At 36.7% G+C, this 14,365-nt stretch overlaps 1 protein-coding gene across 1 annotated transcript in view; it reads right to left on the bottom strand.

The window, feature by feature from the left end:
* KIF14 (kinesin family member 14) overlaps nucleotides 1–13,848 on the bottom strand; it is a 67,348-nt gene extending 53,500 nt beyond the window's left edge. The window contains exons 1-8 of the mRNA XM_037825085.1: nucleotides 13,789–13,848; nucleotides 11,365–12,560; nucleotides 9,843–10,097; nucleotides 9,060–9,147; nucleotides 3,307–3,405; nucleotides 2,244–2,296; nucleotides 1,412–1,442; nucleotides 848–955 (exon numbers count right to left, since the gene is read on the bottom strand). Of these exons, the coding sequence (XP_037681013.1) occupies nucleotides 848–955; nucleotides 1,412–1,442; nucleotides 2,244–2,296; nucleotides 3,307–3,405; nucleotides 9,060–9,147; nucleotides 9,843–10,097; nucleotides 11,365–12,452 (1,722 nt within the window). The 5' untranslated portion in view covers nucleotides 12,453–12,560; nucleotides 13,789–13,848. The remainder of the gene's footprint in view (nucleotides 1–847; nucleotides 956–1,411; nucleotides 1,443–2,243; nucleotides 2,297–3,306; nucleotides 3,406–9,059; nucleotides 9,148–9,842; nucleotides 10,098–11,364; nucleotides 12,561–13,788) is intronic.
* Nucleotides 13,849–14,365: the final 517 nt, after the last annotated feature.

The raw sequence follows: 14,365 nt of genomic DNA, 5'->3' as shown, positions 1-14,365 counted from the left end.
AAATCTATTTAAAAAAAACAAAAACAGAAGAGACAACATAGGACTATTGGGAGGGTTAAATGAGACCCCCAACACATAGCAATTACATAATAAATGTTGGTGAATTTTATTACTAAAACAACAACAACAAACATTCCTTCTTGAATATATGATAATATCATAATGCATAAATACCCACATATTCTACTAAAAACAATACATTCAGCAGTGTTTGGATTATGCCAGAATAAAAGAAATGACTGGAAAGGGATAAAAACCCACAACTACCCAGTTATATTAAGGAAATAATCATAAATAAAGAAAAAGCTTTACAAACAAAGATATTGTTTATCCCAGCATTATAATAGCAAAAGATTTAAAAACAATATAAAGGTCCAAAGGTAGAGAAAAACTTGAGGAATTGTAATATTTAATGAAATATTACCTAACCTTTAAAAATAATCCCTGTGAAGAATTTTAATAGCATAAAATTATTGCAGATTTTGTAAGTGTTTAAGTATGATTGTAAAATCACTCAAAGATTATACTCCAAACATTTTAGAGGGACTTTATTTCAGTAGTGGAACCTATGGCTGAATTGTTAAAAATATTTTTACTTTCTGATATGCTTTTCCAAATACTCTATAATTACCATACATTATTGATTTTTAAAGTAATGGGAATAAGATACTGCCATATATACCAAAAGTCATTCGGAGTTATTGTATATATTTCCTAAAACACAATTATGTTTGTATATTTATGACTGCACCCTTACCTTTTGATTTAAAGAAGAAAATATGAAAAATATGAAATGTAAATGTATTTACTATCTTATCTTAAAATATAATCCCCCCCAAAAAAATACCTTGGTCTGGGTCATCACCAGAGTAAAAATTGAGTGAGATCGGGAGCTTTTATCATTCATACCAGTAGCAGCAGTTGCCCTTTGCTTATTTCCCAATTCTAGCCAACTCTAACAAGAGAGAAGGGAAGAAGATCAGATCTGCAGGCTATAATGCATGAGAACCACAAATCAATGAACCGCAAAGTTAAGCAAGCATGTTCAATAACATATACATGTTAATAATTATTTTATAAAACGAAATTATTAATAAAGTTTGCCTTTAACAATTTCTATTCCAAATGACTTTTTTTTTTTCTGTCACAGAAATCTGAATCAGGAAATAATATCTTTAAAAAGCTATTTCTATAGCTCTCAGCTGACAGGATGGTCAATTTTTGGTTCCTGTGAATTTGAAGAGCAATTCTTTTGATTAAAGTTTAACAAACAAAATCAGTTTATGACAAGTTAACAAGATTAACCTTTTATTTATGCAAACAGCAATTAGGGAAAAATATTTGTGAATATTTATGATTATAATCTTTTCATCTGGTAGAAAGAAGACAAAATACATATAATCCATCTTACCTGTATATCAGAGAAAGAACTGACAACATTCCTATTTTAAGAAGCAAAAAGACAAAATAGATTTTACTGATGATTATACACTTGTTTGCATAAAACAAAACAATAATAACCTTTCAATCACATTATTAGTCTCTGAAGTTCACAATGGAATAACTCATACATATTATTATACTAATTCTCACAGAATCTTTCGTTTTCCCCATTCTTTAAGGGCAGGAAATAATGTTTTAATTTTACCAAAAAGTATGATTTTTCTCACTACAATAAAGTGCCTTATCATCATAACATTATAATACTCAAGGCTATAATCATGAGACCAAAAGAATGTCTCGACACAATTCTGTATTTATTAAATGGAACTGAACCCACACCTAATCACTTTTCCTTTCCTTTAAGAAAAGCTTTTGGAGTGCTGAAAGACAAATGACTTGACGTACATCAAACTCTTAACTCTCAATTCATCTTACCACATTCTCACCTCTTCAGCTTAAAGTAATAAGTATAAAAAGCAGATTGAGGGGGAAGGTTTAACTTAACAGGGAAAGGAAAGGGTAAAGGGGAGGTAAAATCAAATATTTATTTCCTACCCAGTATAATTAATACTCCATGCCAGGCACTTTATAGTGGTGAAAGATACAAACATAAAAACAAGGAGCCAACACTCTATTTGGAAAGAGAGGGAAGTTTAATGGGATAATAGTAAAGATAGAAAGCTAAATAGTTATCCATGGTTTCAAAGTTGAGGTGGCAAATGAGAATAAAATAAGAATTATGGGAGAACAAAATGCACTCTATTCATTTATTTCCTCCTTGCTTATGCTAAGCCACTTACATTGTCAGAGCTTCAACATATGGTCCAGAAATAGGATGCTCCCTTACTCTCAGCTAGTAAAAGCAAACATAAGCATCATTAAGAATATGAAAAAATATTTCATATAAAATATGGTCATGATTGGGTTTTTCCTCTATGTTGACTGCAAGGTAAAAAGATATCTTTATTTTACCCAGAAATAAATATAAAGGTGTCACAAAAACAAAGCCATAAGGCATGAAGAAGCTGCCTCAACACCACAAATTGTTTATATCTGCACAACTTGCAACAATATCCTGTAGCATCATATCACTTACTAGTTTTTTATTCTTGAATTAAATCCTGCTGTAGGTATTCTTTATACGCTTTTAAATATCTCTCTAAACTAAACTAAACTTTAGGCATTTAAAATGTCTTCATTTTTAAATTATAAATTTTAAACTTTGTGACCAAAAATTTAAAAACAGAAGTCAGAGAAAAAATGCTAGGTTTTATTTTTTTAAGTTCCTTGATTTTAACAAAGGACACTGCATAGCCTTGGACAAGGCAAATGACCTCTTTAGATTTGAGTTTTTTGTGCTCCAAGGTCCTTTTCAAAACTTAAAATTTTAAATTCTAGAAGCAATTTTTTTAAAAAGCCTACATATTTGTGAAACCTTCTATTTCAGGGAAAATATTATCTACAAAATACCAATTTGCTAAATAATCCAGTTAAATACTTATTCCATAATAAAAATATTATTTTAAAAACGTATACCACTTTTAGTGTTTACAGACTATTAGGGATTTGGTATTTGATTTAAGCAATCCAACTAAATCCTGGAAAAAATGTTTTATCTTTAACTTTTACACAATACTTGCTTAAAATAAAGAGCTTAAATTTTAATAAGTAATTTGACATCAAATGATAATGTTTAGCTTATATATATTTACTAGCATAATACACTATAGATCCCAAGCATTTGCTGTCATTTACTAGCATTTTAGTAAAAATTCAAGTCATATCATCTTAAGATCCTACATGATTATACAAATTTATTAAAAACAGAAATTTAAATCAATGAATAAACCGTTTTAATCTTACAGGTTGCTTTCTGTGGCCATTTTCACCTTTACAAACCAGAAGGTCATGAATTTTTTCATTATATACTTCAAAGAAGCTCATTTCAAGGTGATAGCTGACCTAGTAGGAATAGAAACAGCATATAATTTATTTTAAAAGTCGTTGCATTCCATACAAGGGAATATTATTCAGTCATGAAAAGGAATGAAGTATTGATACAAAACAGATGAACCTTGAAGACATTACACTAAGTAAAAGAAGCCAGACACAAAGGACACATATGATATTCCATTTATATGAAATATCCACAATGGGTAAATCCATAGGACAGAAAGCAGATTAGTGGTTGTCAGGGGTTGGGGGAAAGGAGGAATGGATTGTGACTGTTTTTTGTTTTTTTTTTTTAATATTCATTTTATTGAGATATATTCACATACCATGCAGTCATACAAAACAAATTGTACATTTGATGGACTGTGACTGTTTAATGAGCACAGGATCTCCTTTGGAGGCGATGAAATTTTTTGGAACGAGGTGGAGGTGGTGATTGCACAACATTTTGAATGTACTAAACGCCACTGAATTGAGCAGTTGCAGTTTAAAATGTTAATTTTATGTTATGTGAATTTTACCTCAATAAAAATTTTTTAACTTCAAAACAACAACAAAAGTCCTTGCATTTCTTCTTATTAATTTCTTGGTAAGGCTCAATTCAAGGCAAAAAGCATTTCCTTTTCCTAAGTTCCTATCTACTATGTGTATATCTTTAGGCAATAGTTAGAAGGACATAAAGAATTGTAAGACAAGATTCCTGCCCATGAGAAGGTAACCATCTCAGAGAAACACAACATACCTTTTGATAAAGAAAACACAAAGAGAAAATGAAGAACCTACATGAAAAATAATGACTATAAATAAAATGACTAATCAAAGAAGGGAGAAATTCAGGTGGCCAGAGAAGCTGAGGAAGAAGAAAGTAGGCTATGAGCATGAAAGATGAAGTGGCCTGGACCAGACAGAGAGGGTAGGGCATTCTTTACTTAGACAGCAGCAACTGAGCATGGATGTGCTCAGCACAGGAAAGAGACATTTGACCTGGTAGATCGGAACTTAAATCACTAATTCTTCCTGACTGGTGTAGAAAACAATCATCAGACTAAGAGAAGCTGAGCTTCTTCTCCTTTTGACTCAGAAAGATAGGGTGTACAGAAGAGTAAATCACCCTGGCAATATGGAATATGACTCCCGGGGAGGAATCTAGACCCGGCATCGTGGGATGGAGAACATCTTCTTGACCAAAAGGCGGATATGAAAGGAAATGAAATAAGCTTCAGTGGCAGAGAGATTCCAAAAGGAGCCTAGAAGTTACTCTGGTGGGCACTCTTTTTTTTTTTTTTTTTTTTTTAATTAAATTCAGTTTTATTGAAATACATTCACACACCATACAATCATCCATGAAATACAATCCACTGTCCACACTATGATAACATAGTTATGCGTTCATCACCACAATCTATCTCTGAACATTTTCCTTACATCAGAAAGAACCAGAACAAGAAAAAAAAAATAAAAGTGAAAAAAGAACACCCAAATCATCCCCACATCCCACCCCATTTGTCCTTTAGTTTTTATCCCCATTTCTCCACTCATCCATACACTAGCTAAAGGGGGTGTGATCCACAAGGTCTTCACAATCACACTGTCACCCCTTGTAATCTACATTATTATATAATTGTCTTCAGGAGTCCAGACTGCTGGGTTGGAGTTTGGTAGCTTCAGGTATTTACTTCTAGCTATTCCAATACATTAAAGCCTAAGAGGTGTTATCTATATAGTGCATAAGAATGTCCACCAGAGTGACCTCTCGACTCCATTTGGAATCTCTCAGCCACTGAAACTATTTCGTCTCATTTTGCATCCCCCTTTTGGTCAAGAAGATACTCTCAGTCCCACGATGCCGGGTCCACATTCATTCCCGGGAGTCATACTCTGCGTTGCCAGGGAGATTTACACCCCTGGGGGTCGGGTCCCACGTAGTGGGGAGGGCAGTGAGTTCACCTGTCGAGATGGCTCAGTTAGAGAGAGAGAGGGCCACATCTGAGCAACAAAGAGGTACTCAGGGGGAGACTCTTAGGCACCATTACATACAACTTTAGACTCTCCTTTGTGGTAATGAGCCTCAAAAGGGCAAGTCCCATGCTCGAGGGCTCAGCACATCAAACCGCCAGTCCCAATGTTTGTGACAACATCAACGCCAGTCCAGGTGAGGATGTCCAACACATCCGCACCTTCCCCCAGATCCTCGGGGCTGGGGAGGGTGAGGCTGTAAATATATTTTTTATTGTCTGCCCAAATTACTCTAGGATGTGTCACTATTTCACTCCAGCCTATACTAACCTACCGTATCTCACTTCCTATTCAAAGTTCCATGCAATTGTGGTGTCTGAACAAATCGACTGTAGGGTTGTACCGTTTAGAAAATTTAGATCCTGTATCTGGTGGGCGCTCTTAACACACAATATAGATAACCCATTTTAGGTTCTAATGAATTGGAATAGCTAGCAGTAAATACCTGAAACCATCAAACTACAACCCAGAACCCTTGAATCTTGAAGACGATTGTATAAAAATGTAGCTTATGAGGGGTGACAATGTGATTGGGAAAGCCATGTGGATCACACTCCCCTTTGTCCAGTGTATGGATGGATGAGTAGAAAAACGGGGGAGAAAAAAAAAAAAAAAAAGAAAAAGGCACCCAGTGTTCTTTTTATTTTAATTGTTCCTTTTCACTTTAATTTTTATTCTTATTATTTTTGTGTGCGTGTAGTAATGAAAATGTTCAAAAATTTTGGTGATGAACGCACAACTATATAATGGTACTGTGAACAACTGAATGTACGCTTTGTATGACTGCGTGGTATGTGAATATAGCTCAATAAAATTGAATTAAAAAAAGTAAAACAAAAAAAAAAAAAGATTGGGTGTAAAGAGCTGAAAAAGGGAAACTGCTTCCATTTAGCTTTTCTGACAGTTAGGGTTTCCTCATTAGAGAAACAGATTCACCTGTGGACCCAGACGTGAGCCAGCCAGCACCCAATACTGACAGAATTAGAAGCTTCAAGACAGTTTCAAAAAAATTTAGGTTCAAGTCACCAAATATTCATTGCACCCTACTAGGTACAAAGTGCTTGTTTAGGTGTTACGGGAAAATCTGAGATTAACTAGACACAGCTTTTACGCTGAAAGAATTCACAATCTAATCAGGCATAATACAGTACATAGCATTACTAGGCAGAATATGGTTGGTGTGCTGAGAGAAGAACAAAGCACTTCCAGACCAAGGAACACCATGCAATTATAAGATCATTTACAAATGCTATTAATATTGGTATGGTGGCTCAGAATTCAACAAACATGTATTAATGCCTATTATATACAAACCATTGTATGATGGCATGGGGATTCCAGTGGGACTTAGAGATGAAAACATAGCAGAAGATGAGTGGCAAAAGGCAGTTGATATACATCATAGAGAGCCATATTTTTCTTCTTCTTTGAAGTTTATGCCATTATGCTGGCTATCCCACCTTCCATTACCCATTCACATACCACTACCCTGTACCGTCCTGAATAATTTCAAAGTTGATACAACAGCAGTCCCTTACATTGGGATCACTATGTACTAGGCACTATTCAAAACCTTTTACAAAGATCAACTCATTTAATCCTCACAACAAACATGTGAAAAGGGTATTATTGTTATTATATTATCATCATCATCATCATCATCATCATCCCTATTTTCAGGTGAGAACACTGAAGCAAAATGAGAGGTTAAGTAAATTGTTTAAGGTCACATTTCTAACTAAGTGATGAAGCTTGGATTCAAACTATCTCCAAACTCCATTAACTGTTACACTATAATCTTCTCAGTGAAATAGTCATGCCATACAAAATCTGAGCCTCCCAGCTCTGTGACTTCATTCCAAAAACCTCTGCCTCTACTTCGCTTCATCTATCTCTCTCTGGCTTCCATCATGTCTGAACTACTCCAATACTAAAATCTTAAACACCCAATGGTGTACTCTGACCCACAAGCATACAGCTTTCTCATTCCCTTATTCCCATCAAACAAGCACTTGGACCACATTTCATCCTGTAGCCTCCATACCACGTTTCCCCCTAATCTATTGGTGCGCCCCTCCTTCTATTTTCAACTTAATTACTGCAGGTAAGAGGGTGGGGCTTAGAGGGAAGAGAAGCAGGCAGAAGAGGAGCAGCATATCCACAAGAGGAGACAGAATTGCTCAACTCTGCTTTTCCTCTTATGTTCTTGCTAAATGCTATCAACATCTATTCTGGTTCTACTAACAAAAAACATTGAGTTCTCTCTCCCTTACCTTCCATTCCAATAGTCACCAAGTCTTATCAGTTCTGCTTATTAAGATCTCTCAAATGTGTGCACCCTCATCCTCTCCTTCTGCCACTACCTTAAACTTAGCTCTTTATCATTTCTTATCCAGCTTACAAGTCACCCAGCTCGCCTCTTTGCATCCAGACCTACCAGTCCAAATTTCCTTTTTTCAATTCTCCACATTGCAGCCAAGGCAATCTTTTTTTAGAGAACAAATATGATTGTGTAACTTGCCTGCTTAAAATCCTTCCATAGCCTTCCAGATTCCTGGGAGCATAAAGAGTTCATAAAGCCCTTCCTGAGCCAAGTTCTGCCCTCCTCTCCAGTTTCATCTCTTGTCACCCTCAAACTCCATGCTCAAAACAAAGTAAACAGTTCATAGATTCCCAAAGATTCCCTCTTTCTTGCTTTCACATCTTTGCACACATTGCTCCTTCTGCTTGGAATGTCCTTCCCTCTTCTTCACCTAGAAACTGCTATGTTTTCTTCAAAACTAAGCTCAGAAACTCTCTCCTCTGGGAAACCCATCTCCCTCCAACCTTGTTCTTACCCTATCATAACAATGACTATAATTGGCTATTTACTGACCCATTTCTCCCTTTACACTTCCTTGATTGGGTCTTTTATTTCCATATTCCCAAATCTAGCACAATATTTTCCCAATTTCTCTTATCATAGAAATACAAAGTGAAAAGTATGAAATTTATAAATTCCTAGGTTCTAACCTAGACCAATTGAATCAGACTCTCCAGAAGAGATTTTTAACAAGTGCACACACAGGAACTCCAATCCTGGTGATTCTTATGATCAAGCAAATTTGGGGAAAATGGTATAATAGACTGCCTGGTAAACAGCATATGCTCAGTAAATATCTGCTGAGTGTATAAATGAATAAGAGAAAAGGGGAGCTGGCACAGGCTTCTCAGATGTAGTTCAGTGGAAAGAGTATGGCCCTTGAAGTCAAATCTGGGTTTAATAAAGTCTAACTCCCATTCATGTTGTCTAAATTTGAGCTCGCTGTCCTTAGTTAAGTCTGTGTGCCTATCTGACTTCAGAGGCCCCTACAGTAGTAGTACACAACTACAACATGAACCATTACATATACACAAAAGGAATAAAGCAGAGAAAGGTAGAGAAGACAGAAAAAATGAATCCCTCTATCACTGTCCACCAGCAGGAATCAATTCTAAATTTAGAATCCACACCCTCCCTCTCTAGACCATTGTTCTAAAAGCAAATGATCTAGAAATTAGAACTACATCTTCCATCAAATATTTCCTTAGTGGCCTTGACTGATTCTAACTTGATTTGACTGTTTTCTGACTCAAGATGCAGACTTGCAAACACTCTGAGAACATACCTCCTGGGTTTGTTTTTTGGCTACTTGAGCAAAAAGATCTTCACAAAATCTTGGAATTATTCCTGGTTCTTCGCTAAGTCCCATCATCCTGGAAAATATATTATGAATAGGCAGAAAATAAAACTTGTTAGGTTTTGTTTTTTTTTTTTTAAGTCCTCCTTTGGGAAATGAGTTAGGGAGGGAAGGGGAGCAAGCTAATTAAATCTAATAGTTAATAGCTAAGAACCTGAGCTCTGAAGCAAAATCTGCCTGAAATCAAATCCTGACTTCACTATGACCCTTGACAAGATACGTAACCTCACTAAACCTCAATTTCCTCTTCTGTAAAATGGGAATAATAAAAGTATCTAATTCGGAGAGTTGGTGTGAGAGTATAGCATCTGGAATATAGTAAGAATTCAATAAATGTTAGCTACCATTAAAATTCTGAGTATTCCCCTCTAGGACAGATATTGTCATAGCTACCACTTATCAGATGCCCTATTTTAAATTTTCACAACTAACACTTACAAGACAATCTCTCTGGACTTCAATTTACAACACGAGGTATGATTTGCAGTAAAACAGGTCCAATGATTTTTACAAAGTAAACTATGTCTCGTGCAAATTAAGCCCAGAAGTTAGGTAACTTGCGCAAGTTTGCAGAGCTAAGATGTAAAATGGATGAGATTCGAGCCCAGATTTGAGTGGTTTCAAAACCGTATTCTTTCTATCACACCATGCTGCATCTCACAACAGAAGATTTAAACATTTCTGGATAATTATATTTGCAATAAAACTTACGTATATGATTTTCCAGAGCCAGTCTGACCATAAGCAAAGAGACAGGTATTGTAGCCTTGAAAGGCTCTTTCCAGGAGCGGTAACGCTAGCGTCTTATAAACAGTCGTCTGGCTAGCATAGATAGGATGACATTCATCAAAAGACCAGAATGAAACATCATAAATAAAATTATAAACGTGTTTCAAGCCAGGATGTTGTACGGTTATTTCCTCCCCATCCAGGAAAACCACTTGCGATGCTTTTTCAATCTTCTCTCTTTAAAAAGAAACACAAAGAAACCAAGTTACTATAATTATTTTGGATATGACTCCCAAAGGATATAAAAAGGACACCTAAACTAGTATACATAATTTCAACAAACTTGAACAAAACTTGAACAAAAGTTTGAATCATAAAAGTCTCTTCTGGCTATTAGTTATTGTCAAGGTTAATCCAAAAGTCCCTCCCTCCTCTAGATTCTCTCCCTCGATCTTCATGTTCATCTTTCTTCTCCCTCAGACTTAGGTTGAAATCTTTTACTTAACTCTAGATCTTCAGAAAAGCAATCAGTCTTTTGCCCCTCCACCCTGGCCTTGCTTCTAGGGCTTGTCTGATGAGTCTGGCATCAGGCTCTAGGTCACTTACTAAGTGCCTTCCAATGTAGTCTCCCATCTTGAGTTTTGCCCTTACTCCCTCTGTTCTTTCTGTTGCCTCTCTTCCTATCATGGTTCTTGAGACTTTTCTGTTAGGTTGTTTCCCCACCCTCTCTATATCAACTCACCTTCAGTCCTCTCACCAACCCCATATTTTCAGTATTAGTCCTTACAGCACCGTATGACTTACCTTTAACTACTGACCCTTTCGGCTCAAGCTGGAGGTTCTTGCCCCACTACAATGTTTACCATGTCCTCTTTTAACTTGCTTAGATACATATCATCAAGTTAAAAACCACTGACCCTGTTTTTTACTGTCCTCCTTAAAATATTTAAAAATAATTAGATGCCACATTCAAATTTTTAAAACTGTTTCAACTCTATCCCTAATCTGTCATGTCCCACCCACAATCCTTTTGTGGAGAGACTTTTGCTATCAAAATCAAATCTAATAACTCAAAGCATTTGCAACCATGATATATCAATTGAGATGATGATAGAGATGAATGATCACAGCTCAGGAAAGCGTTTTGGAAGGAACTCTTTGGGGAATGAGTGACCTGTTAGGGCACTTTTTATGGGAAAGGTAGAAGATCTCACCATATAAAGCAGATCTGAAAGCAGACTGCATTACAGACTTAAGTGAACTTTTTAAAAGCAGCGTATCTAGAAAAATTTACATATGCAAAATACGATTTCAAGGTTTTCATTTTACAGCCAACAATCAAAAATAACCAGTGAACTACAACTAAACCTGAAAGTTCTCTCTCTATAAAAATATTGCAAAATGTTGGAAGACACAGGAATTACTGACTTTTCAAAGGCAGAGAAGAATTAAAGATGCATAATATACCACTGGCTTGGCCTTATATTTTAAAAGGTGTACATACCTCTTGCTGAAAGGCCTTATGCGTACCGCCACTGTCACTTGAGTATTCTCTACTTTTAAGGGATCTGTCTCAGTGAACGTGTTCTGAAGTGCTGTTTCTTCTTCAGTATTGAGTGTTTTCTCTTGTGACCTCTCCCTTTTATTTGCAAGAAGAGAACTTTTTGGCCTTTGTTTCACTTGAAGGCTAAGCATCCTATTTCTCAGTATCAAAGAAGCTGGGCTCCTAAGTTGAGACATGCTAGACTTTGGTGTGGATTTGTGTTCTGTTATACATTTTATGGGTGTTCTTTCTTTTTCTAAGCTTCCAAATTTATTATTTGAATTTTTCACAATGTCTTTTCCAATACTTCTGTGATGTAAGTTTCCTGTGCCAGTCACTTTGATATCCAACTTACTTTGAATGGGTTTCGTTGCCAAGTGTCCTGTTCTAGCAACTTCATTCTGACTCTGGGAACCAATGAGTGCTCTATTACTCAAGTACTTAAGGTCAACATTTTCATTTGCCCCACTGGGGGTAGAAAACGTTTCTTTGCATTTTTCATCAGCCATCATTTGTTTGTCTTTTGGATCAGCTAAAGGTATGGAAGATACAACCAAGGAGTTTTTATCAGTTTTTACAATCTTCACATTTCTACTAGATTCCTGTGAAGCACAATTATTTTCTGTTTTACCTCCCACATTCTGTACTCTTTTCCACTTTTCCACAGAATCTGTTTTAGTACGACGTTGTAATGTGAGACGTGTTTCTGCTGTTTTTTCAATATTGTCTTCCATCTCACTACAAAGCAAAGATGATTCTTTTTTCCTGGTAGCTCTTCTCTGAAGTGCCAATCTTTCTGCAGGATTAGGGGTAGGGGGAGTATCTCCAGTTCTTTTACAAGCAGAAATAACATAAGTGCTATTTATGTCTTTGATTTTACTTGCAGATCTCAACAACAGATCATCATTTTCACATTCTGATGTATCTGATTTCAAATGTAGCTTAAGGCTGCTACTGTGGGTGAGAACATTCAATGATGAATTCTTTGGGGAAGAAGGAATACCAAGGATATCACTGTTATTTCGAGTATGAGCTGTGTAGAATGACATTTTGACAGCAAGTTATTTTTAAAAAGAATGTAGATGAAGAACCTAAGCTCTTCTTTGGATGTTCATTTGACTTCCAGACAATTCTTATGTCTCAGTTTCCCAAAATATCTAAAATACACACACACACAAAATTTTAGGCTGCACAGACTACGAACAGGCTGTAAAAATCTATAGAGAATCTCACATTGTGTAAATCACTTCCCAGAGGAATATTTAGAATAAAGTGATGATGACAACACTTCAATTCCTTGCCTACATTTAACAGTCCAGGGCACTGTCACCTTCAAACATTCTATTTCTTTTTGGATCCAAACTCTCCTACTTTCCCTATTTTTCTGCTCTTTCTGTCTCTTTAGAGGAGTCCTTTTCCTCTGACACCAGAATCATGTCCTCTTCAGGGTTTCAAAGGAAACCTTGAGGCTCCAAGACCCAGCCTCCAGCTCAGAAACAGCTTCAGACAAATCTCTGTTCACAAAGAGCTTATAATCATAATTCAACAAATATTTACTGAGGCCAATTATGTGCTAGGCCCTAATAACCATTGGGGTTTCAAAAACAAGACCCCTAAGAATATACAGATTAACCCTTATATCAAGCCAAATATGCTAAGTGATAGAAGAGTTGTAAAAAGTGCCGTATCAGCAAAGTTTTGTTTGTTTCTTTTTAAAAATATCTCCAAATATGGGAGTAGGAAGACTAAAGGAAACCATAGCACCTAAGCCAGAGTCAGGAACAAAACATTTTTATAAATACCTGCTAAATGTATGTTCAGTACAGGAATTTTTAATAGAGATTAAATGCAGAGGCATCACAAGGCAAATTACTCCCAAATAAATACCACAGACAATAAATACAATAAGTACTGTAAACTAACTGCCTGTGGTGAAAACCATGCAAGAGTAGATAAGTAGACAGTATGCCCTCTAATACAACCGGTGTCTAACACAATACCTATCAGGTATTAAAGTTTAAAAGAAAAAGAACAGCAGTGACAACTAAGAGGTTTGTCTTCTGCTAGTCAGCTCTGCATCAAACTTATATTGATGTAAACAAGTCTTTAAATTTGCAAACCTGCTACTCAATTATAAAACGACACTTGCTCAAACCACTCCATAGATTACTGCTATCAAGAAACAAATTAACAGAAGTTAATTTTTAAGTAAATCTGTGAAAGTTCTACATAAATAACAGAAATCATTACAAAAATTTCGTCAGGTTATGGGCATCCCGTTGACCTTTCAACTAAAGTACCAAAATCTTCGTATTATGAAATGAATTCAAAGACAATAAAAAATTCTGAAAATTCTACTGCAACTGAAAAATGTTTGCTACTTACACAAATCAATAAGGTTTTTATTTGTTTGGAGAGTTTCGCCGTCACATTTTAAACAGGACTGGAATGAAAACAAGGAAAATAAGTCACAATCAAAACCAAACCGTCCTTCTGATTCTGTTCTCCAGCTGGTCTCTAATGAGGTTGTGACAGCGAATGTAACCAACTCGAGACACTTCAAGGGGTGAAGAGGTCCTGGAGTCCGGCTTTCCGGACCCCAAAGAGGTGCTGCCCCCACGCCCTTCCTCTAGGGGATACCTTCGCCACCCACCCAGAATTCCGGGGCGAGCGGGAGAACGGAGCTAAGACCACCCGGCCGCACCTCAGCGGTCTCCGCAGCGGGCTACCGCATGTCCCCTTCCCCAGCACCCGCCCTTTGCCCCTCCGCAGGGCCCCACCTCGGAAACACCACCCCTCGAAGCCGTCCCCACCGCTCTCACCTCACAGCCGCCGGCTACAGCAGTGGCTGCGATTCGAATGGGCGCCCCGCCTTCTGATTGGCTGCTGAGACCGCGTCGAGCACACGTCTTCGCTTCCTCCCGCCTCCCGGAAGCGCCGGTGGTTGGGCTTCTGGTCGCCG

Source organism: Choloepus didactylus, chromosome 2, assembly GCF_015220235.1.
Source record: "Choloepus didactylus isolate mChoDid1 chromosome 2, mChoDid1.pri, whole genome shotgun sequence".
NCBI lineage: Eukaryota > Metazoa > Chordata > Mammalia > Pilosa > Megalonychidae > Choloepus > Choloepus didactylus.
Note: the sequence above shows the minus strand (reverse complement) of the source record. Positions and strands in the feature narration are given on the sequence as shown.